The sequence below is a fragment of the Carcharhinus amblyrhynchos genome, chromosome 2 (assembly GCF_965287045.1).
Source record: "Carcharhinus amblyrhynchos chromosome 2, sCarAmb.v2.hapA, whole genome shotgun sequence".
Taxonomy (NCBI): domain Eukaryota; kingdom Metazoa; phylum Chordata; class Chondrichthyes; order Carcharhiniformes; family Carcharhinidae; genus Carcharhinus; species Carcharhinus amblyrhynchos.
In genome coordinates, this window is record NC_137325.1 from 84,996,906 (window position 1) to 85,022,103 (window position 25,198).

Consider the following 25,198-nt stretch of genomic DNA (forward strand, 5'->3'; position numbering starts at 1 on the left):
CTCTTATTAATCAGGAACCTATCTATCTCTGTCTTAAAGACACTCAATGATCTGGCCTCCACAGCCTTCTGTGGCAAACAGTTCCACAGATTCACCACTCTCTAGCTGAAGAAATTCCTCCTCATCTCCGTTTTAAAGGATTGTCCCTTAGTCTGAGGTTGTGCCCTCTGGTTCTAGGTTTTCTTACAAGTGGAAACATCCTCTCCACATCCACTCTATCCAGGTCTCGCCATATCCTGTAAGTTTCAATAAGATATCCTCCTCATCCTTCTAAACTCCAACAAGTGCAGACCTAGAGTCCTCAACCACTCCTCATATGATAAGCTCTTCATTCCAGGGATCATTCTTGTGAACCTCCTCTGGACCCTTTCCAAGACCAGCACATCCTTCCTGAGATACGGGGTCCAAAACTGCTCACAATACTCCAAATGAGGTCTGTCCAGAGCTTTACACAGCCTCAGGACTACAGCCCTGCTCTTGTATTCTCATCCCCTCAAAACAGATGCTAACATTGCATTTACCTACGGAACTGCTAAATGAACCAGCATGTTAGCCTTAAGAGATGATGGCATGTAAAATCACCAGCTCCAATGCACCCTTCCCTGATGAGCTCAATGCATTCTATGTCCATTTTGAACAAGAGGTCAGCGAGAGCGTGCCCTCCATCCTGCAAGCCTTGGGTGAACCTGTATCTGAGGTCACCACTGGAGTTGTCAGAGCAGCCTTCTCAAAGGTCAATCCATGGAAAGCAACTGGCCCAGATGGGGTACCTGGACGAGCACTCAGATCCTACGTGGATCAGCTGGCGGGAGTATTCACAGACATCTTCAATCTCTCTTTACAGCAGTGTGACATTCCTATCTGCTTCAGGAAGACAACCACCATCTCAGTACCAAAGAAAAGCCAAGCAGCATGCCTTAATGATTATCATCCGGTTGTTCTGACACCCATCATTATGAAGCGCTTCGAAAGGCTAATCATGGCACAAATCAACTCCAGCCTTTCGGACTGCCTGGATCCACTACAGTTCGCCTACTGCTGCAACAGATCCATAGCAGATGCCATCTCCTTGGCCCTGCAGTCAACCCTAAAACATCTAGATAACAAAGATACCTATGTCAGACTCCTAATTATTGACTACAGGTCAGCCTTCAACACCATTATTTCTACGAAACTCATCTCCAAACTCCGTGGCCTGGGCCTCAGCACTTCCCTCTGTGACTAGATCCTGAACTTCCTAACCCACAGTCCACAATCAGTAAGGGTGGGCAACAACACCTCCACCATGATCATCCTCAATACCAGTGCCCCACAAGGCTGTGTTCTCAGCCCCATACTAAATTTCTTGTTCACCTATGTAACCTGTGTGGCCAAAATCCCCTCCAAGTCAATTTTCAAGTCTGCTGAAGACACCACCATAGTGGGTCAGATCTCAAACAATGACGAGACAGAGTACAAGAATGAGATAGAGAATTTGGTGAACTGGTGCAGCGACAATAATTTCTCTCTCAATGTTAACAAAGCACAGAGGAGAACATGCCTCTGTCTACATCAACAGGAACGAAATAGAAAAGGTCGAGAGCTTCAAGTTTTCAGGTGTCCAGATCACCAACCCGTCCTGGTGCTTCCAAGCCAAGACCATAGATAAGAAAACCCACCAATGCCTCTACTTTTTCAGAAGACTAAGGAAATCTGGCATGTCAGCTATGACTCTCACCAACTTTTAGATGCAGCATAGAAAGTATTCTTTCTGGCTGTATCATGGCTTGGTATGGCTCCTGCTCTGCCCAAGACCACAAGGAACTATAAAAGGTTGTGAATTTGATTTGATTTATCTCTAAATATAATAAATGGGAAGGCTGAGTTATCAGAGTGAATTGCTCAGAGATCTTTCAACACCTTTGACTTTTCTTTTGTCAAAATATACTCACTTCTGAACACGTGTAGAAAAAGCAGCTTAATAATATTTCAAGATCTCATATGTTGCTCTCCTGACAAGCTTGGTGGGAGGCTGTTCAAAATGTTTATGATAATCATGCATCTTGTTGAGCTATTCCTTGTAATATCCCTTTAAAACTTTCCTTACAAGGTGATCTTTGTAAACATTCTTAAATACAATAGACATGTTCAATTACATATTTGCAAAATTACAAAAGCATGAGTGTGTTACAGATAAAAGGTATATAGCTGTTACAACAGACCACAGACTGTTATAGGCAGCAACTTGTTATAAACTCTGCCTCAGTGGTTGGTTTATGAAAACAAAGCCACAACAGTTAGTCAACTAGAAATGTCAGCAACAGTGACGTGAGCATCTCTGTCCCCTGCAACAGTTGTTGCTGGTGAAGATTATGAAAATCTTTCAAAAAGTAGCTGAAAATGTCATGAGTTACATGAAGATGTTACACAGGCCTAATATCCCCCCCGAGATAAGTTAACTGCATGTAGTGCTACTTGTTCACCTTTTAAAAATATGCAAGCTGCTCAAATCTGCAAAAAAAGTTCCAATTGTGTTCACTTTTTAATCAAAATAGCAAACATCTGAATGTTTAAAATGTAAATAACTTAGAAATTTTCTTAATATTTATTGAAGGTTTTTAACCTGAGGTCACATAACAACTTTATAAGGGTTTACTTCCAGCCTTCCATCTATTTAGCTTCCCATAGGGCTACAACCGAAAAATCAAACAATTAAACTGATCAATGGTGGAAAACTGTCCTCAATTATGACTGATTTTAATCAAAATTAATCTGATTTAAATGCTGAAATAAAATGTGAACATTAAAATGAAATGTCCACACTTTTTTCAGAAGGCACAATTTATTTGTCCACCATCAGTTATTCCAATTCCATATACAATTCCCTGGCAGGACCAAACATGCAACCTACCCCAAATTGCACAAAAACAAGACATAAGAAAGCATGTAACACTGAGATCTCAAGACTCCAAACGCAGCCTCCTTCCTATGCCTGATATCCAGCCCAATGAGCTGACATCATGCTTATTATTATGCAAAGGTTAGAGCTATGAAAGTGATCACTCAAGCTCCCATTAGAAAATGGTCCCAATTAATAGTTGAACAAATGTATAATTTATATGGTTGTCAGTCTTGTTTCTTCTGAACAATTTTCTTATTCTTAAACACACTAGGTCAGCTAATCCATACAGCCAACTTACTGTTGCACACATCACAGGGAGATGTGGCCAAAGTGAGATCAGATGAAATTATTATATCAAATGGCATCAAAGAAATTCAGGAAACCAAAGGCTATCTTCACCTCAGTCATCCAGCTAGCAAATGTGAAACCTCATGAATCCTAAACTGTGCACAGAGGTACAACTGAAGTTTAATAACCTGAAACTTGTCAGCCTACCAGTCAGTAAACCAAGGAAGAACACATCTAACAGGTCAGAAATCCAAGCAGACCAAACAAGATTTCAAATAAACCACACCAATGCTAATCTGCAAAACAAAAACCTGATTGTGGTCCTCGGAGAACATTCTATGAGACTCTGACTTCTCTGAAATTGCATGCCATTAATAAAATGTTGCAAGACAGAACCATATAGGTGGTCCACTTTGGTAGGAAGAATGGTAGGAAGGACTATTACTTACGTGGCGAAAAACTGCAGCAGGCGACGGTGCAGAGGGACCTCGGGGTCCTTGTGCATGAGTCGCAAAAACCCAGCTTGCAGGTGCAGCAGGTGGTCAGGAAGGTGAATGGAATGCTGGCCTTCATAGCGAGGGGGATTGAATATAAAAGTAGGGAGGTCTTGCTGCAGCTGTATAGGGCATTGGTGAGGCCGCAGCTGGAGTACTGTGTGCAGTTTTGGGCGCCGCACCTGCGCAAGGATATTTTGGCCCTGGAGGGAGTGCAGAGGAGGTTTACTAGGCTGATACCGGAGTTGAGGGGATTGAGCTATGAGGAGAGGCTGAATAAACTAGGCTTGTACTCGTTAGAGTTTAGAAGAATGAGGGGAGATCTCATTGAGACGTATAAGATGATGAATGGGATGGATAGGATAGAGGTGGAGAGACTCTTCCCGCTCAAAAAAGACAGTAGGACTAGGGGGCACAGCCTCAAGATAAAGGGGAGGCGGTTTAGAACGGAGTTGAGGAGGAACTTCTTCACTCAAAGGGTGGTGAATCTCTGGAATTCTCTGCCCGTTGAAGTGGTGGAGGCTGCCTCGCTAAATATTTTTAAGAAGCGGGTTGATGGGTTCTTGATAAGAGAGGGGATTAAGGGTTATGGGGAGAGGGCGGGAAAGTGGAACTGAGCCACAACAGATCAGCCATGATCTTATTGAATGGCGGGGCAGGCTCGAAGGGCTAGATGGCCTACTCCTGCTCCTATTTCTTATGTTCTTATGTTCTTATAAAATTCATCATATTGTTCAAACTGATGTAAAAGTTGCTTTGGCATTTACATAACCAAACCTGTGGTAATTCATAAGTTACACATTTAGCTTTACAATGATTAAAGACTTGGATATAGTTATGATCAACTTCTGGAATTATTCTCATTTTAAAAACATAGAAGAAAATGGAGGAAGAGGATTTTTGCATTTTCAATAAAAAAAAAGTGGGCTTCTCTGTCTTTAGTCATACATATGGCAGCAAAGCAGACATGTCAAATTATCCACTTTGCAGAAAGAATGGAAAAGCAGATTATTTTTCAAAAGGTGAGAGATATTGGTATTCAGAAGGAATGATGGTGTCTTGGTACATGAATCAGAAAGTTAACATGCAAGTATATCAAGCAATTAGGAAGGCATATGGTATGTTAGCCTTTAACGCAAAGTGTTTGCAGTGCATTAAGGAAGCTTTGCTGCAATTATACAGGATCTTGGTGAGGCTACGCCTGGAGAAATGTGCACAGTTTTGGTGACCTTAGCTAAGCAAGGAGAGGCTTGCCTTGTGGATTTCCATAAAGGACAGCACAGTGGTTATCACTGCCATCTCCAAGCACCAGATATCCGGGTTCATGTCTGGCCTTGGGTGACTGTCTGTGTGGAGTTTGAGTGGCATGGCGGTACAGTGGTTAGCACTGCTGCCTTGCAGCACCAGGGACCCAGGTTCAGTTCTGGCCTTGAGTGACTGTCAGTGTGGAGTTTGCACGTTCTCTGTGTCTGTGTGGGTTTCCTCCGGGTGCTCCGGTTTCCGCCCACAGTCCAAAGATGTGCAGGTTAGGTTGTTTGGCCATGCTAAATTGACCCTTAGTATCAGGGGATTAGCAGAGTAAATTAGTGGGATTACAGGGATAGGGCTTGGGTAAGATGCTCTGTTGGAGAGCTGGTGCAGACTCCATAGGCTGAATGGCCTCCTTCTACACTGTAGGGATTTTGTGATTCTTCTATGAAGGTTCATTCGACTGATTCATGGGATGAGAAGGCTATGAACAGAAACTGAGTAGAATTGACCTTTCTTCTCTGGAGCTTAGGAGACGGAGGCACAATTCTATTGAAACATATGACATTTGTTGCTATGGCAGATAAGATAAAAGAGAATCCATAGAGCTTCTACAAATGCATAAAGGGCAAAAGAGTAACTAGGGAGAGAGTGGGGCCTCTTAAGGATCACAAAGGTCATCTATGTGTGGATCCACAAGAGATAGATGAGATCCTAACTGAATATTTCTCATCAGTATGTGCTATTGAGAAAAGCATGAATGTTTGGGAACTTGGGAAAATAAACAGTGATGTTTTGAGGAGTGTACATACAACAGAGAAGGAGGTGCTGGAAGTCTTAAAGTGCATCAAGGTGGATACATCCCTGGAAACTGATGAAGTGCATCTCAGGACATTATTGGAGGCTAGAGAAAAAATTGCAGTTTCATAGCTGAGATACTTGAATCATCGACAGCCACAGGTGAGGTGCCTGAAGATTGGAGGGTGGCAAATGTTATACCTTTGTTTAAGAAGGGCTGCGTGGAAGAGCCTGGGAACTACAGGCCGGTGAGTCTAACATCTGTAGTGGGTAAGTTGTTAGAAGTATTCTGAGAGATAGGATCTACAGGCATTTAGAGAGGCAAGGACTGATTAGGGACAGTCAGCATGGCTTTGTGAGTGGAACATCATGTCTCACGAATTTGAGTTTTTTGAGGAGCTAACCAAGAAGCTAGATGAGGGAAGGGGAGGGCAGTGCAGTCAATGTTATTTACATGGACTTTTGCAAGGTCTTTGATAAGGTCCGCATGATAGGTTGCTGCAAAAGGTTAAATTTCATAGAATCCAGGGTGAGATAGCCAATTGGATACAAAATTGGCTTATTACAGAAGACAAGAAGATGGTTGTAGAGGGCTGTTTTTCAAACTGAAGGCCTGTGACCAGCGGTGTGCTTCAGGGATCGGTGCTGGGTCCACTGTTATTTGTTATTTATATTAATGATTTGGATGAGAATATAGGGGGCATGGTTAGTAAGTTTGCAGATGACACCAAGATTGATGACGTTGTGGACCGTGAAGAAGGTTATCTCGGATTGCAACGGGAATTTGATCAATTGGGCCAGTGGGCTGATGAACGGCGGGTGAAATTTAATACAGATAAATGCGAGGTGATGCATTTTGGTAGACTGAAACAGGGCAGGACTTACTCAGTTAATGGTAGGGGATTGGGAAGATTTATAGAACAAAGAGATCTAAGGTTACAGGTTCATAGCTCCTTAAAAATGGAGTCACAGGTGGACAGAGTGATGAAGAAGACATTCGACATGTTCGGTTTCATTGGTCAGAACACTGAATACAGGAGTTAGGATGTCTTGCTGAAGTTGTACAAGACATTGGTAAGGCCACACTTGGAACACTGTGTACAGTTCTGTTCATCGTATTATAGAAAGGATATCATTAAGCTAGAAAGAATGCAGAAAAAATTTACGAGGATGCTACCGGGACTTGATTGTTTGAGTTATAAGGAGAGGTTGGATTGAGTGGGACTTCTTTTTGCCCTGGAGCATTGGAGGCTTAGGGGTGATCTTCTAGAGGTCTATAAAATAATGAGGGGCATAGATCACCTAGGTAGTCAATATCTTTTCCCAAAGGTAGGGGAGTCTAAAACTAGCGTAGGTTTAATGTGAAAGAGGAGAGATACAAAAGGGTCCAGAAGGGCAAATTTTTCACACAGAGAGTGGTGAGTGTCTGGAACAAGCTGCCAGAGGTAGTGATAAAGGCAAGTACAATTTTGTCTTTTAAAAAGCATTTAGACAATTACATGGACAAGATGAGTATAGAGGGATATGGGCCAAATGCGGGCAATTGGGGCTAGCTTAGTGGTTAAAAAAAAGGGGTGGCGTGGACAAGTTGAGCCGAAGGCTGTAAACCTCTATTTTTAGAGGGCTTGACAGGGCAGCACGGTGGCAATGGGATGGCGCAGTGTTTAGCACTGCTGCTTCATAGCACGCCAGGGACCTGGGTTCGATTCCCAGCTTGGGTCACTGTCTGTGCGAAATCTGCAAATTCTCCCCATAACTGCATGGGTTTCCTCTGGGTGCTCCAGTTTCCTCCTGAAAGATGTATTGGTTAGGTGCACCGGCCTTGATAAACTCTCCCTTAGTGTACCTGAACAGGAGCTGGAATGTGGCGACTAGGGATTTTCACAGTAATTCACTGCAGTGTTAGTGTAAGCCTACACAAATAAACATTAAACTTAGGTGCTGAAAAGCTGTTTCTGTTGGTCAGAGGGTCTCGGATTCAGGTTCGTAGTCACAGGATGAGGAGTCAGAACTTGGGACTGAGATAAGGAGAAAATTCTTCCCTCCAAAAGCTGTTAATGCTCCATCAATGAGAACATTTATGGTTTCAAGAGATTGGTTTTTGAACACCAAGTAAATTAAGGGATTTGGGGTAGGGCAGGATTGATATAGACACCATGATATTGAATGGCAGATTCTGTTCCTTGCGTTCATATCTCCTAATTTCTGAATATTATAAATTAACTGTGCCTCTGCATTGCCATGTATAAACATATCAGGCACGATTTTCCCAAAATAATTCTAAGTGCTCAACAGGTGGGAAGATAAGAGGTTTTGCTGCCCATTTTTTGAGTGAGCTGAGTTTTGATAGAGTGCTCAGGAGGCATTGGGCATGCGCCGATTTCTCAGTGTACTGGACTTCTGATGGCCGGCCCCGGCCTCCACTGGCCAGCCCCACATCAGTTCCCACCCTCCAATGCAGAATTCACCCCTTCCCTCCCCCGCTGTCTGGCTCGGCCCCTCCTCTGGCCCCGCCCCCTTGACACTGCCAAGTGTGCCAGGTTGGCAGTGCTAGGATGCCAGGAGGGCAGTGCCAAGTTGGCACTTCCCAAGGAGCTCTGCCCCCTCACCTCTGACCTTCCAGGGGACCTCAATGGCCCCTGCTCCAACCAGTGAGGCTATCACATCAAGTCTTTATTGCTGGGGATCATTTGTGATCCCCAGCGTGAAGCTGATGACATCAATAGGTTTAGATTAGTGGGTTAGTGTTGTTTTTTTTTTAAAAAGCTGGTCGGCGCAACATCGTGGGCCGAAGGGCCTGTTCTGCGCTGTAATGTTCTATGTTCTATGTTCTATGTTCTAATAAAAGTGGCCTGGAAATTACTGGCCTCCCACTTACATTCCCCACCCCACTACGTTACTCAACCAGCACAACAGGACAGGAAAATCACACCCATCAACTTTTGCATTGAAGCTTTAATTACACATGGGAGAGTGGAAAATGCATTGGCTAAGGTCTACTGAAATCAAATTGTACTAAGTCATAAAATTAACAAACAATGCTTCATCCCAAGCAGAATTTGTTTAACTTCAAATCTACATTACCAGTATACCGGCAGCACTATGGAAATGGCTAAGTGCAGCTGAGGGAGGTCAACATTAACAAGGTTAAGCATTCTAGAATGGGAAATCCCAAAAACATGAATAAAATTAATGTTATTTTCTAATGTTATGGAGAGTTACATAAGAACATAAGAAATAGGAGCAGGAGTAGGCCAACTAGCCCTTCGAGCCTGCCCCGCCATTCAATGAGATCATGGCTGATCTGTCGTGGCTCAGTTCCACATTCCCGCCCTCTCCCCATAACCCTTAATCCCCTCTCTTATCAAAAACCCATCAACCCGCGTCTTAAAAATATTTAGCGAGGTAGCCTCCACCACTTCAACGGGCAGAGAATTCCAGAGATTCGCCACCCTTTGAGTGAAGAAGTTCCTCCTCAACTCCGTTCTAAACTGCCCCCCCCCCCTTTATCTTGAGGCTGTGCCCCCTAGTCCTACTATCCTTTCTGAGCGGGAAGAGTCTCTCCACCTCTATCCTATCCATCCCATTCATCATCTTATACATCTCAATGAGATCTCCCCTCATTCTTCTAAACTCTAACGAGTACAAGCCTAATTTATTCAGCCTCTCCTCATAGCTCAACCCCCTCAACTCCAGCATCAGCCTAGTAAACCTCCTCTGCACTCCCTCCAAGGCCAAAATATCCTTGCGTAAGTACGGCGCCCAAAACTGCACACAGTACTCCAGCTGCGGCCTCACCAATGCCCTATACAGCCGCAGCAAGACCTCCCTACTTTTATATTCCTTAATCGCCCCTAAAACATTTACCATATAAATTCTAAAAGTGCTGAAGCTATGAAGCAATTTATATTTTAATAATTTCACAAAACACATCAGAAAGGTTCCCTTTTTGGATTAACAACCCAAACAAGCAAATACGTATAGGAAAGAAAACACTTGAGAATGGCATTTTCAATAGATAAATTCTATAACAAACAAAAAGGCATTCAAATCTACCTGCACAGTACGGCTTGCATTGATGTGTTCCTGATGCAGCTTGTCCCATTGACTCCATCGCTGGTACTGCAAAAAGGAATTGCATACTTACATCATAGAATTCATCTGCAGTATTCTGAAGATAACAAACACAGAAAATGTAATACCTGGATTACTGTTAAGAATCATGATTTTTAATTCAGTGTTCTACAAATCTACTCTAATTTATCTTTAGTATGTCTTCTGAAAATATCCAATGCAGTGTATTTTTCAAAAGCTACACAATTTTAAGCATGGATATTAAAAAAAAATAATATTGTCAACAGTTCACATATTTTACCTAAGACCAGAGTTTAAAACAAAGGGCTTTAAAATAAAGGAGTTTAATCCGGATAAATGTGAGGTGATGTATTTTGGCCAGAATAATGTAGGGGCGAGTTATATGACAAAGGGTAAGCCCGTAAGGAGTATAGAATCGCAGCGGGACCTGGGGGTGCAAGTGCACAAATCTTTGAAGGTGGCAGTGCAAGTGGAGAGTGTGGTGAAGAAAGCCTATGGTATGTTAGCCTTTATAGGAAGGGGTATAGAATATAAGAGCTGGAGTCTAATGTTGCAGTTGTACAGAACGTTGGTTAGGTCGCATTTAGAGTACTGCGTCCAGTTCTGGTCGCCTTACTACCGGAAGGACATGGAGACTCTGGACAGAGTGCAGAGGAGGTTTACCAGGATGTCGCCTGGTATGGAAGGACTGGGGTATGAGGAAAGATTGAAGAAATTGGGGCTCTTTTCCCTTGAAAGACGCCGACTGAGGGGGGATCTAATAGAGGTATATAAGATTATGAAGGGTATAGATAGAGTAAACAGAGGTAAGCTATTTCCTATAATAGAGACACACAGGACAAGGGGCCATGGGCTTAAGGTGAGGGGGGAGAGCTATAACACAAATATTAAAGGGAGGTTTTTCACACAGAGGGTAGTGGGGATATGGAATGCTCTGCCAAGTAAGGTGGTGGAGGCAAACACGCTAGAGTTGTTTAAGAGTAACTCAGACAGGCACATGAGTGGGTTGGAGATGGGTGGATATAGGAGATTGTTTTAAATAAGGGTCATTAGCGTTGGGGCGTCCCTGGTAAGTAAATGGATATGGTACAATAATAATGTTTCTTTTTCTCTTTTTCATTCACAGGTTTTAAGTCAGTCCGCCTTGTGTCTAACGAGGGGCATACACGCGATGGGTCGTACTTGGGCTGCTCTTGGTTGTTCGAGATTGGCCTAGTGCTTCATGTCGTTAGTGTGTACTTAAACTGGACCAGATACTGGGCAAGACGACAGCTCAGTGACTATCACCGATTGCTGTGCAGACACATGGACTTGGGCCGGTGTCTGTGGGAGTTTGCGCATTCTCCCCGTGCTTGCGTGGGTTTTCTCCGGGTGCTCCGGTTTCCTCCCACACCCCAAAGATGTGCTATTAGGCTGATTGGCAGTAATAAATTGTCCCTAAATTAGTTTCCCTCAATGTGGATGGCCATAAAACATTAGATAAGGGTCATGGGTGGAGGGGGGGACTGGTGGTGTTAAGATGGCGGCGCGGGCTCGTTGGGCCGAAGGGCCTGTTCACCGTGCTGTTTTTGTTCTTCTTTGACTTGTATTTGCATAATGCCTTTCAAAACAGTGGATGTCTCAAAGTGCTTCACATCCAATGTAGTACTTTTGAAGAACATTCATTGGTGTAATATGGAAAATGTACTAGCACACAAGCTCCTATTAGGAGCAATGCTACAAAGACCACAGAATCCATTTATGTAGGGTTGATTAAAGGATAAATATTGGCCAAGATACTGGGGATAATCCTACCAACCAAGTGAATTGATGGGCCTTTAGTTTAATATTTCACTTGAAATCCTGCACCTTTGGCAGTGCAATACTCCATTAGTGTCTTGCTGGAATGTTAATCTTGATTTTTGTGCTCAGGTGCTGGAGTGGGACTTGAATCCACAACCTTCAGACTCAGAGGCAAGGATTCCATCAACTGAGCACTGACTGACATACAATACTTGTTGTTTCTAGTGCCTTGTATATAAACACTGAATAATTCCAAATGGACTTTACATAAAATTTAAAATATAATCACACGATTTTAAATTCAACTGTTTTGACGTTTGAGTGTTCAATGGGTATTCTGATAAAGTACGTAAACAGTTTATTAATTTGAAAGAGAAAATGCTGGATACTCTCAGCAGGTCTGGCAGCATCTGTACAGAGATAAAAGAGCTGATGTTGAGTCCAGATGACCCTTTGTAAGAGCTAAAAGGCATAGAAAGTGGGAGATATTTATACTGCAGGGTGAGGGAATGAAAGATAAGTCACATCCACAGAGACCAGGGGGAAATGCTGCTAATGGCAGTCCGTAGAGAGAATAAAGGGTGTGAACGGCCAAATGGCAGAGAAGCTGAAATCAGAGGGAAAGCTGTGACAGATGAAAATGTGGGGGGGAGGTAAAGTTTAGAAAACATTTGAAAATCATATTATAAAATTCTGAATATTATTTTGTTTTGTCACAGTGCCTTGAACTTTACAGCTTTCATACGACCTACATACACTTCAGCAATTTATACATCAAAAACTTCCAGTCTGTTGTTCTCCATAGAGATCAAAACAACCACAGATCCCAGCAAAACTCAAATTTAGCCATTTATTTTCTATATGAACAGTTCTGTATGAACAGTTGCCAAAGGCTACTACAGAATCTGCACATTCTGAACTCTCATCTCTGGGATGCTTCATAGATTGTATGAGACATGTTGCTGTCAGTTAACTGCCTGCCATTAAATTAAGTAAAGTTTAGACAGCAGAAGGAGTAAAGTATTTAAAACTGAATTTCAAATCCAGGATCAGCCCAAAATTACCCAATAAAGTAAAATCTTCTGCAAATAATATCTTTCAGATGGAGGTTTCTGACAGTGAAGCAATGAGCAATTAGCTGGTCATACTGTTTAAAACTCTCCAGTGACTTGAGTTCATATAAAATGGGTCTGCCAGTTTCAATAGTGGTTACTGAGAGACTTGACCTGAGAAATTCAATGTGTACTTCTTGCAACTTTAATCAACAGCCTCTGCAAGGCTTTAAGCTGTGATACTTCAAGAGATCCTAACCAGGGTAACCATTTTGCAGAACTTAATGGAGCCGGCCGGGGCAGGCGTGAGGCCAGGAGAACTGGAAAGGAGTTTTGGCACCAGATTCCCAGGGTCAGGCAAACGTTTCCAATCAGGTTCAGAGGTCCCTCGTTAATGAGGGACAGACACTCAAGTGCCCAATTGAGGGAACTGGCATCAAGAGAAGGGATTAAGGGTTATGGGGAGAGGGCGGGAAAGTGGAACTGAGCCACGACAGATCAGCCATGATCTTATTGAATGGCGGGGCAGGCTCGAAGGGCTAGATGGCCTACTCCTGCTCCTATTTCTTATGTTCTTATGTTCTTATGTAAAGGGCAGGGAGCAAAGTGCTGCTGAATGCCATGTCCCTGCCCTTGCCTCCAACCCCCTTCTGTGTTTCCTCTCTGGCAATCACTCTCCATAACCTCCATTTTGTCCCACTCACTTGTGCCCTGAGATCCAGTTTTGATCCTTGGGCTGTTGCCAGGAACATTACCACAGCAGCAACTTCTGATTGGTTAGCAACTTTCCCAAATCCTATGGAAGGTCCAAGGCTGGCTAGTTAAGGGTTTGACAGGCACAACTCCATCTGGCCTTCCCTACTGAAGAGAAGCTCAGTTTGACTGTCAAATCTGCTTGCCTCAAAAGAAAATAATGTACGTTCATGTTCTGGAAACCAGCAGAGCCAAAAAGATACTGAACATCTTTCAGGTATGTTGTCATGAGTCAACTAATCTAATATTACCCTTCTGTCTGTGTTTAAATATCATTACTGCATGAGCTAATTATCTACTCCATGGGCCACAATTACAAAACACAAGTAAACAAAAACCTCATTTGGTGCCCTTTACATTACCACAACATTCCAAATCATTCACAACCATCAAGTACTTGAGGGGATGAAATCCATCTTGGTAAGCAATGCACAATAGCAGTAGCAAACTAATAAGTATAAAGGAGCTGTGATCCACTATGGAGGCAATGGTGGTGATTTTTCAAAAATCACTGGAGGCAGAGAGGGTAAACACAGTAAAAAGTCTGACAACACCAGGTTTTAGTCCAACCGATTTATTTGATAGTAAACTCACAAGCTTTCGAGGGGACTCCCTCTTCGTCAGGTGAATGGAGAGTTCTGGCCTCGGACTGAGCATATAAAGCACAGACAGTGTAGAGATTACTGATTAGAATGCGAATCTAATGCATTCTAATCAATAATCTCTACACTGTCTGTGCTTTATATGCTCTGTCCAAGGCCAGAACTCTCCATTCACCTGACGAAGAGGCAGTCCCCTCGAAAGCTTGTGAGTTTACTATCAAATAAATCGGTTGGACTAAAACCTGGTGTTGTCAGACTTTTTACTGTGTTTACCCCAGTCCAACGCCAGCACATCCACATCATGGCAGAGAGGGTCCCAGAGTACTGGGAAGTAGCTAATGTAACACCGCTGTTTTAAAATAGGACTGAGTCAGCACAGCTTCATCAAGGGGAGGTCATGTCTGACAAATCTATTAGAGTTCTTTGAGGAGGTAACAAGGAAGTTAGATAAAGGAGAAGCAGTGGATATGATTTATTTAGATTTCCAAAAGACCTTTGACAAGGTGCCACATAGGAGACAGTTAAATAAGTTAATAGCCTATGGTGTTAAGGGTAAGATCCTGGCATGGATAAAGGATTGGTAGTCTAGTAGAAAGCAGAGAGTGGGAATAAAGGAATCTTTTTCAGGGTGGCAGCGGTTACTAGTGGTGTGCCTCAGGGGTCGGTGTTGGGGCCACAATTAACCTTTTGGAAGCAGGAACTGAAGGCATTGTTGCTAAGTTTGCAGATGATACAAAGATATGTAGAGGGACAGGTAGTATTGAGGAAGCGGGGGGGCTGCAGAATGACTTGGACAGGTTAGCAGATGGAATACAATGTGGAAAAGTGAGAGGTTATGCACTTTGGAAGAAGGAATGGAGGCATAGACTATTTTCTAAATGGGGAAATGCTTAGGAAATGAAAAACACAAACACAGGGAGTCCTTGTTCAAGATTCTCTCAAGGTTAACACCCAGGTTCAGTCGGCAGTTCGGAAGACAAATGCAATGTTAGCATTCATTTCAAGAGGACAAAAATACAAGAGCAGGGGTGTACTTCTGATCAGACCCCATTTGGAGTATTGTCAGCAGTTTTGGGCCCCGTATCTCAGGAGTGACGTGCTGGCCTTGGAAAGGGTCCAGAGGAGGTTTACAAGAATGATCCCTGGAATGAAGAGAATGTTGTATGAGGAACAGTTGAGGACTTCTGTATTCGTTGGAGTTTAGAAGGATGAGGAGGGATCTTATTGAAACTTACAGGATACTGCGAGGCCTGGATAGAGCAGATGTGGAGAGGATGTTTCCATTAGTAAGAAAAACTAGAACCAACGGGTACAACTTCAGGCTAGAAGTTTGATAATTTAAAAAGAGATGAGGAGGAATTTCTTCAGCCAGAGACTAGTGAATCTGTGGAATCTTTGCCACAGAAGGCTGTGGAGACCAGGTCAGAGTGCCTTTAACGCAAAGACAGATAGGTTCTTGATTAATAAGAGGATCAGGGGTTATGGTGAAAAGGCAGGAGAATGGGGATGAGAAAAGTATCAGCCATGATTGAATGGTGGAGCGGACTTGGTGGGCCAAATGGCCTAATCCTGCTCCTACGTCTTATGGTCTACTATCATTCAAAACGCAAGTTATTTTTTGGAGGGCTGCGTCGGGACACAGCCTCACCAATCCCCCCCATCATCCCCTCCACCATCTCAAATTTGGATTGTGGGATGTTGCACCTTCTAGCATTTTGTAGCTTGCTGTTATTCTGTACAATTTTATCAAATTCTGAAATTTTAACCAACTTTGTTGATGTGAACTAAAATCCTTGAGCAACAAGAATACCGCACAGCAGTACATTCCACGTGCACAAAACAAAACGGGCTCACTAGCACAGCTGGCCCTACTGTCAACCCAATTGCATAGATGTGAACTTGATTACATAATTGAATGCATGCTGATAAAAATAAAACTTGATAAATTAATTCCAACTAGCTTCATGAAGGAAACAAAATCTTATAACACATATTCTAGTACAGGGTCAAAGACAGATATTAACCTGATATTAAATCCTTCAGCTGCTGATCAAACTGCTCTATTTCACAGCTTTTTCAACATGTGGTTATAAATTACTGTTAAGTTATAGCAGCAGAATGGTAGTTAACATGCTTGACATTCCTTGTGCAACATTTAAGCACCTACCTCGCTACTGTAACAGAATTAACCTATTTTAAATAAGCAGGATTATACTCTCCAATAAAATAGCGAAGATAAATCATTCAAATGTATTAGCTCCTATTATTTTCTTCTAGTATATTTTTGTCCTACATAGTTCTTTTAACCCAGTCAAAAAGGTTTATTTCCCTTGTACAGAAATCAAAACTATTCCATAAAGCAATTATTAAAAACACCAACGTATATAGAAAAACATGATATGCAGAATGAAGACTGAGTGCTTTGTTTTCTGGTACACTTGACTGACTACCACCAGTTTGGGGTTTGCAAACTATTTATTATACCCCTATTGGTTAGTCATTTCTCATATTTCCTCCTAGATACTGATCTCTTCCTGACAGGCTGAGAGAGCTTTTCTCTGGTTAGTGCATAGCAACAAATACGTCACCACTGCAAGCATGTAAATATGCTGAAATCTGTTTGCAAAATTACACTTTCACAAACAGGACAATATTCCAAATCGTACATCACAAATGTACATTGCAGTAACATCTTGCAGATGAGGGTAACGTTGCAATTCAAAAAAAAACTATCACTTCTCCAAGCCCATTCTCTATTTTAGATCTAAATTCGAACAACGTTGCAAAAGTTGTGATAGGAATATTCAAATTAAGCCAATTAGTACACTCACATCCAAAGTCCTCTCTAATTTTTTTGTTGTGTGCAGTCTATAGCCACAGGACTGTTCAATTTTGTTGTGCAGCCACGCATTGGCAATAACTTAAAACTGCAAACTTGCGCTTGGCCAACGTGAGAACTTCTGGTTTGTTGCCAGGTGAGTGCCACTTAAATGAAATATTTCTCACATTCCCCAAAAGGTAGATGCAACGGATCTGACATCCACCAGAAAGTTCCAGAGGCTTTTCTTTAATAAGAGCTGCAACTCTATGATGGTGGAGCTCAGCATGCAAGTGCAGTAAACAAGGCTGAAGGATTTGCAACCATCTTCAATTAGAAGTGCTGAGTGAGAGATCCATCTCAGTTTCTAGCAGCTTAGATGCAAGTCTTCAGCCAACCAATTCACTCCACAAGGGACCAAGCTGAGCACACTGGAAACAGCAAACAATATAGTAATAGCAAGCTGACATTAATACTGAAAATGTGTTCCGGAACTCACCACAACCTTTGCCAAGCAGTTCCAGTACAGCTCACCATTGGCACCCAACTGACAATATGGAAAATTGCCCACATATGTAGGACAAATTAAATTCAATTCAACCAATTACAACTCCATCATTCTACTCTTGATCATCAATAAAGTTATGGAAAGTGCTCTTGACAATGCTTTCAAGCAGCTATAACCTGCTCACCAGCCTCCAGTTTGTGTTCTACAAGGATACTTGACTCCAAGTCTCATTACAACTGAAGAGCTGAATTCCAAAAGGTGGGATAAAATTGTGACCTTCCTTGACATTAAGGAAACAGATGCATCCATAAAATGGCAATGGAAGGTAAGGAGTAGAGCCCCTGTTGCCTCCTTGGCATCACTGCATTTTACCAGCAGCAGGGAAGGTGGAATACATTCCCTCCACCCAGAGACAAATTGAGCCAATTAAGGGCCAATGAAGGGCTCATCCCATCACCACTTGGACTTTACAAACTGTGGTAGGTCCTCAGCTGTGTGAGGAGACTGCCAAGTGAACTCTGGCAGCCTTGTGGGTTTAGCCAGGCTTTTTCAGGCATCTGTGGAGGCAAAGATTGGCCAATGTGCTTTTACCAATGTCTCCTCACCATGCCAGAGCCTGCATGACTGGGCCTGGCAACCCTAGATTACACATATCAGTTTGAAATTAAGGCATGCTTCAAAGGTGACTTCTTTTTCGGGGTGCGGTCCTGGCAGTGGACACTGTTCCAGTGAGTTGCTGGGGATACAGAACAGGGTAATAGTACAACTTTTTGGAGCCGCAAACCTTATGATTGCACAGATATGAAAGTCCTGATGCATTCAAAATCCAAACGCTGTAAGATTCTCATGAACAAGATTTACAGGACCCCATAAGCACTAAAGCATTATCACAAAATTCTGAAAAATAGAGACCTCATATCTCTTCCATACTCCACAATTTCAAACCACCAAACGTAAAACATGGAAGCTTCTCCCTCTTCAAACAAATCCTCAGCCAATCCTTCCCTCTCCTCCTCACATCTTCAATTCCATTCTTTACCATCCATTACTGGCTGCCTTGAAGATCAAGAGTTAGGGACAGACTGGAAAGGCAATGGAGAAACAAAGTTACAAGCATTATCCTGCACAGTGAATTCTAAGTGAAGCACAAATATGAATGAAAACCCTGCTCCTTAATTCTGTAAAATATGAATTCAGACAGGTGTATTTTGTTTGGCTTGTCACTGCACATATACAGATAAACCTAACAGATTTTGCTCACATAATTGTTTTCATGTAAATATTCAAACTCACATTTACACAAGACTTTGCATTACCTGTGACACCATGTACAAATACAAGGAACACTAACCAATAAACGGACAGCAGTTGAATTAAGCAACATAAAGAGTATTCAAGCTGCAATCCCAACAATATAATAAATTTGTAAGTCAGAATAAAGAAGGGAATGGTCTTGTGGAGCAGTGGGTAGCATTTTTGTCACTGAGCCAGAAGCAATATGTTTGGGTCCCCCCCACCCCAGAACCTGAAAGCCAAAGGAGGTGGGTTCATATCATGGTCAAACAATTCTATATCAATCTGCAATTCCTTCCAACATATTTCAAAGTAAGAGCAGGAGAGATTCCTGGTCAGCCATGTGGTTGAAAAAGTTGGGGTCTCCACCATCACTATTCATAACCCCAAACTACAAACACATGCTAAGATGCATGTTGCCACAGCAATTCTGACTCTGAGTGATCTGTTATACACCATTACCATAACAAAATAACTTACATAGTTCCCTTCACTACCTCTGGACTTTCTAAAGTGTTTTAGCTAAAGAATACTTATTGAATGTAATCAATGTGGTACTACAGGAAATGCAACAGTCAATTTGCACACAGCAAGATTCCAAAAGCAGCAATGAAATAATGTGTGACAATCTGCTTTATTTGTGATATTAGTGGAGGGATTTGAGGACACTAGGAGAGCTCCTCTGTTCTTCTTCAAATGGTGCCATGACATATTTTACATTTACCTGAGAGGATAGACAAGGATCTGTTTTAACAATTCATCCAAGAGACAGCACCTCAAAGTGCAGCACTTTCTCAGTGTGGGGCTAAAGTGTCAGCCTATTTTACTGACATAATTTCACGACTATACTTAAGAATGGTGTATATCACAATTGTGGAGATGCCAGTGTTGGACTGGGGTAAACACAGTAAGAAGTCTCACAACACCAGGTTAAAGTCCAACAGGTTTATTTGGTAGCAAACACCACTAGCTTTCAAAGCGCTCCCCACTCAGGTGAGTGGGGACTTTGATCACAAACAGGGCACACAAAGGCACACACTCAGTTTACAGCATACTGATTGGAATGTGAGTCTTTACAGCTAGCCAAGTCTTAAAAGGTGCAGACAATGTGAGTGGAGATAGCATTAAGCATAGGTTAAAAAGAGATGTGTATTGTCTCCAGACAGGACAATAAATGAGATGTTGCAACGCCAAGCAAATCATGGGGGTTACAAATTGTGTGACACGAACCCAAGATCTCGGTTGAGGCCGTCCTCATGTGTGCAGAACTTGGCTATCAGTCTCTGCTCAGCGACTCTGTGCTGTCGTGTGCCATGAAAGCCACCTTGGAGAACATCTACCCGAAGATCAGAGGCCAAATGCCTGTGACCGCTGAAGTGTTCGCCAACCGGAAGAGAACAGTCTTGCCTGGTGATTGTCGAGCGGTGTTCATTCATCCGTTGTTGTAACGTCTGCACGGTCTCCTCAATGTACCATGCCTCAGGACATCCTTCCCTACAGCGTATCAGGCCAAATTGCAAGAGTAGGTACCGTGTACAAGGTGGATGGTATTCTCACATGAGATGATGGCATCTGTGTTGATGATCCAGCATGTCTTGCAGAGGTTGCTGCGGCAGGGTTGTGTGGTGTTGTGGTCACTGTTCTCCTGAAGGCTGGGTAGTTTGCTGCCGACAATGGTCTGTTTGAGGTTGTGCGGTTGTTTGAAGGCAAGAAGTGGTGTGGGGATGGCCTTCGCGATATGTTCGTCTTCAATGACACGTTGAAGACTCCAGAGAAGATGTCATAGCTTCTCTGCTCCGGGGAAGTACTGGACAACAAAAGGTACTCTGTCCACCGTGTCCCATGTTTGGCTTCTGAGAAGGTCAGTGCAGTTTTTCGCTGTGGCGCTGCAGGAAAGGATGTCCCGAGGCATGGTACACTGGGGAGACTATACAGACACTACAACAACGGATGAATGAACACCGCTCGACAATCACCAGGCAAGACTTTCTCTTCCCGTTGGCGAACACTTCAGTGGTCAGGGGCATTCGGCCTCGGATCTTCGGGTAAACATTCTCCAAGGCGGCCTTCACGGCAGAGACTAATAGCCAAGTTGCACACACATGAGGACAGCCTCAACCGGGATCTTGGGTTCATGTCACACTATTTGTAACTCCCATGACTTGCCTGGGCTTGCAACATCTCACTTACTGTCGTGTCTGGAGACAATACACAACTCTTTAACCTATGCTTAATGCTTTCCCCACTCACACTGTCTGCACCTTTAAGACTTAACTAGCTGTAAAGACTCGCATTCATAGAAAAGAGATAGAAATCTTACAGTACAAAGGAGGCCATTCGGCCCATCAAGTCTGCATCCCACCCAGTCCCTACTCCCATACCCCTACATACTTTACCCAATAATCCCTCCAGCCTACGCATCTCAGGACACTAAGGAGCAATTTTAGCATGGTCAATCAATCTAACCTGCACATCTTTGGACTGTGGGAGGAAATCGAAGCACCTGGAGGAAACCCATGCAGACACAAGGAGGGTGTGCAAACTCCACACAGACAGTGACCCAAGCTGGGAATCAAACCCAGGTCACTGGCACTGTGAAGCAGCAGTGCTAACCACTGTGCTACCGTGCCTACTATAAAGTGGGTGTGTGCCTTTATATGCCCTGTTTGTGATCAGAACTCCCCACTCACCTGACAAAGGAGCAGTGCTCTGAAAGCTAGTGGCGTTTGCTACCAAATAAACCTGTTAGATTTTAACCTGGTGTTGTGAGACCTCTTACTGCATATCAGAATTACCACAATGATTTTTTCTTCATTTAATCCAACATTGATCTCCTAAAGTGCTGCAATAGAAATCTGTGTCCTAGGCCTCACTGGATCTGTTTAGCTCAATTGGCTGGGCAGCTGGTTAGTGATGCAGAGTGATACCAACAGTGGTGGATTCAATTCCCATATCAGCCAAGGTTATTCATGAAGGCCTAGCTTCTCAACCTTGCTCCTTGCCTGAAGTGTGGTGATCCTCAGGTTAAAGCACCACCTATCATAGCCTATGATCATCTGGGACTATGGTGACTTTACTAGGACCCACAGAACATTAAAATCAAATAGAGACAAAGGCAGAATAAATCAATTTATATCAAATTAATGACACCAATTTTGGATTATCAACTTTTGGGGCGCTCCTAAATTGGTTGGTCCCCCCAAAGCTCGCACAGGGATCATAACCTACACCCATTGATAAAAGCACAGGATGCATACTGCATTCTGCTGCTTGCAGCTAGTGCACTGTTTGCCTGAACAAATCAACAGGGAAAAATAAAATCTTGGCTTCCTTGAGCCATTCAGGAAAACCTGCACTGCTTAAAGCTAGCCTGCACCTCTTAAGAAGGAGATGCATTGTAGCTGGAGCAGATAATGAAAGCCATGTAGGAAACGCATCTAGTCTGAGAATGCTGCAACATGGGACAGCATGCTCAAAGGCTTTTAATCAATTCACTTGAGGAAGAAGACAGCAGTTCAGAAGTTCCACTTACACACTCAAAATAACTGTGGGAACAGATAGCTATGAGAGTTAATGCCAGGAGTCAAACAATAATGACCTAGATTCAGTGCTATAAGAAGTTCAATGACCTTACACACTCAGAAGAGCGGTTAAGGTCAATAAATGCGTCGTCACATGTCATATCCTATTCACTGTATCATTAGTCTCAGACACACCTAAATCCACCATACCTGCCAACAATCCCTACCATCAGAACTCATACCTGACATTCATGTGTTCTACCACACCTTCACATACTTAATACTGCTGCAAACCACACACCCTGCACACTCTGCCAATTGTTTAATCATGACAGCCACGTCAGCAAACAGATTGCACAACACTTTGACACATTTACCTCTCTGTTTCAGTACAAAGTGGCACACAACTGGAGACAGCAGGAGCTATCAGAAGGGAACAAGAGCAACTGAATGTCCTAACCTCTGATGGAGAAGATGGTGTCAACAGATTAATTGAAACAAGCATTGATAAGCTTTTGGACTGAATAAATGAAAAAGGGCACCAAAATAGAAAATGCTGGAAAATCTCAGCAGGTCTGGCAGCATCTGTAAGGAGAGAAAAGAGCTGCTGTTTCGAGTCTAGATGATCCTTTGTCAAAGCACTTCGAAAATGAAAAATGACACCTTCCTCACATCTAGCCCTTCTTGTTAGCCCCAGTGGAACCACAGGGATGATAAGTTTACATTTGGACATCATATAGCATAATTTCATTCATAAATCTGTTCCAGAATGTTATTTTGTGTTAGCTTTTATCTTTGCATTATAACTAAAATGAAAATGTGATAGTCAGGGATGAAGGGAAGGGAAGGAGTGTAGTACCGTTGGTGAATGAAGTATGGTTGCAGTTACTAGTATCTTATGAATTTATTCACATATAGCTTAAGCAGAAAGGGACTGTCAGGTTATTGCTTCCCTCTTCTTCCCCTTCTGCTGGTTGTCAGGGCTGTCCCTCATGATGGTGACAGTGCACAGCATGCAGCAGATCACCATAATCCTTAAGAGCCACTCACCCAATTATTGCAACAAAAAGTTCAGGCAGCAGAATCATTGTTTCATTAGGTTAATAACCTTCTATTACATTCATTGTGGTAGAATGTTGCCTTAGTGTGCATGAGTTGCGAACCAGAATCGTGAGCCATGTCATCAGCAAATAGCCATTATCATCCAGTAGTCACCCTTTGCTTTGCCATGGTAACTCAAATATAGATGATGCAGCAGGCTGCTACACAATGAAGCCAGGGTTCCACACTTATGTTCACACACTAGCTGGATGCTGCAGGAGTAAAATTCCTTTCAGTTTCTGTACATGGTAGAGTTAACATACAATGCCCACAAAGCAATGCGTATGTAGTCACTGACACCTGTCTCATGGAAAACTTGAAATCCGGTGACACCTCATGCTCACTTATCCCTGGCGAGTGAGTGTGAAGTGTAGAATAAACCAGGAAATGCAGTAAATATTCAGCAGTTCAGACAGTGCCTGTGGAGGGAGAAACAGAGTTAACTTTTCAAGCTGGCGACCTTGTATTAGAACTGGAAAACATTTAAGATGTCTTTAGACAAGTACATAAACCAGGAGATTGTGGCTGTGGTGGAGTGGGGTTTGCAGGGAGAATAAAAGAGAGTCTGACAGTTTGGATAGTAGAAGGCAAAAAGAGATGATAGTAGAACAAGTAAAAAACAAAGTATACTAGCAGCGTTCCATATCCATCTTCCCTGACCCAATCCTTTCTTCCAATTTAATTCCTTGCCGTGCTTTTGTTAACCCCTCAGACCTCTCCTTCTCTGACCTCAATTGCTTTTAAATATTTATTTTTTCAAGGAATGTGGACATGCTGGCCAGGCCAGTATTTATTGCCCAAACTTGATTGTCTTGAAATGCTGGTAGTGGACCATCTTCTTGACTCACTGCAGTCCATGGGGTGTAGGTACACCCACTATGCTTTAGGAAGGGGGCTCCAAGAATTTGACCCCGTGACAGTGAACAATCAGTGATATATTTCCAAGTCAGAAAGATGGGTGAGTAGAACTTGCAGGTGGTGGTATTCTTATTTATCTGTATCTCTTGCCCTTCTACATGGTAGAGGTTGTGTTTGGAAGGTGCTGTTGAAGGAGCCTGGATAAGTTCCTGCAGTGTATCTTGTGCACTGTACACACTGCTGCCATTGTGTGTCAATGATGGAAGGAGTAGATGTTTGTGGATGGGATGCAAATCAAGTAGGCAACTATCTCCTCTTTAGTGTCAATTTCTTGAGTGTTGCTGGAGCTGCATTCATCCAGGCAAGTGGAGAGTATTCCATCACACTCCTGACTTGTACCTTGTAGACAGTGAGGACGTTGGGGAGTCAGGAGGTGAGTTACATGCAGAATTCTCAGTTTCTGACCTGCTCTTGCAGCCACTGTATTTATTTGGCTTGATCAGTTCAGTTTCTGGTCAATGGTGACCTCCAGGATGTTGATGACAATGATCAGTTGTGCTGTTCCTGCTGTGCTGAACTCTGCTGGAGCAGACGGGCTCGTTCCCTCCAGTCCCACGCTGAGCTGGTCTAGATGGAACGCACTGGACTCATCAAGTTGCCCATTTCACTCAACCAAATCAGTACTGTGCCCAGGGGTGAGAGTGCAGGGGTCTTCTGCTCCTAGTGCCAGGCACTGTTGTCAATCTGAATAGTGCTGTACTCTGGGACTCATGCTGCTTCCACTCCAACAGGCTAAAGTTCAACTGAGGTGCAAGATGGGGAAGGGTGGGGATGCTGACAAAGATCTGGAATGTAATGTAGGATGGAGACTGTGCAAGACAGTGGGAAGGAGAGAGTGGGCACAATGGCAGGCAGAGGGTCAACGGATTTCCAGACTTTATTCTCACTTCACAGATGCTGTCAGGCCTGCTGAAATTTTCCAGCATTTTCTGTTTTTGAATTAAAAGAAAGACTTGCATTTATATAGCACTTTTCATAACCATTAGATGTCTCAAAGTGCCTTACAGTCAATGAAGTTCATTTGAAGTGTAGTCACCATAGTAATT

At 43.0% G+C, this 25,198-nt stretch overlaps 1 protein-coding gene across 4 annotated transcripts in view; it reads right to left on the reverse strand.

The window, feature by feature from the left end:
• The window catches only part of stx17 (syntaxin 17), a 104,193-nt gene that overhangs the window by 54,446 nt on the left and 24,549 nt on the right, over positions 1 to 25,198 (reverse strand). For 3 of the 4 annotated variants that reach the window (XM_080208499.1, XM_080208516.1, XM_080208489.1), the window contains one exon: positions 9,766 to 9,831. The exons of the other annotated variant lie outside the window; for it this stretch is intronic. In XM_080208499.1, the coding sequence (XP_080064625.1) occupies positions 9,766 to 9,831 (66 nt within the window). The remainder of the gene's footprint in view (positions 1 to 9,765; positions 9,832 to 25,198) is intronic. 4 annotated transcript variants of the gene reach the window in all.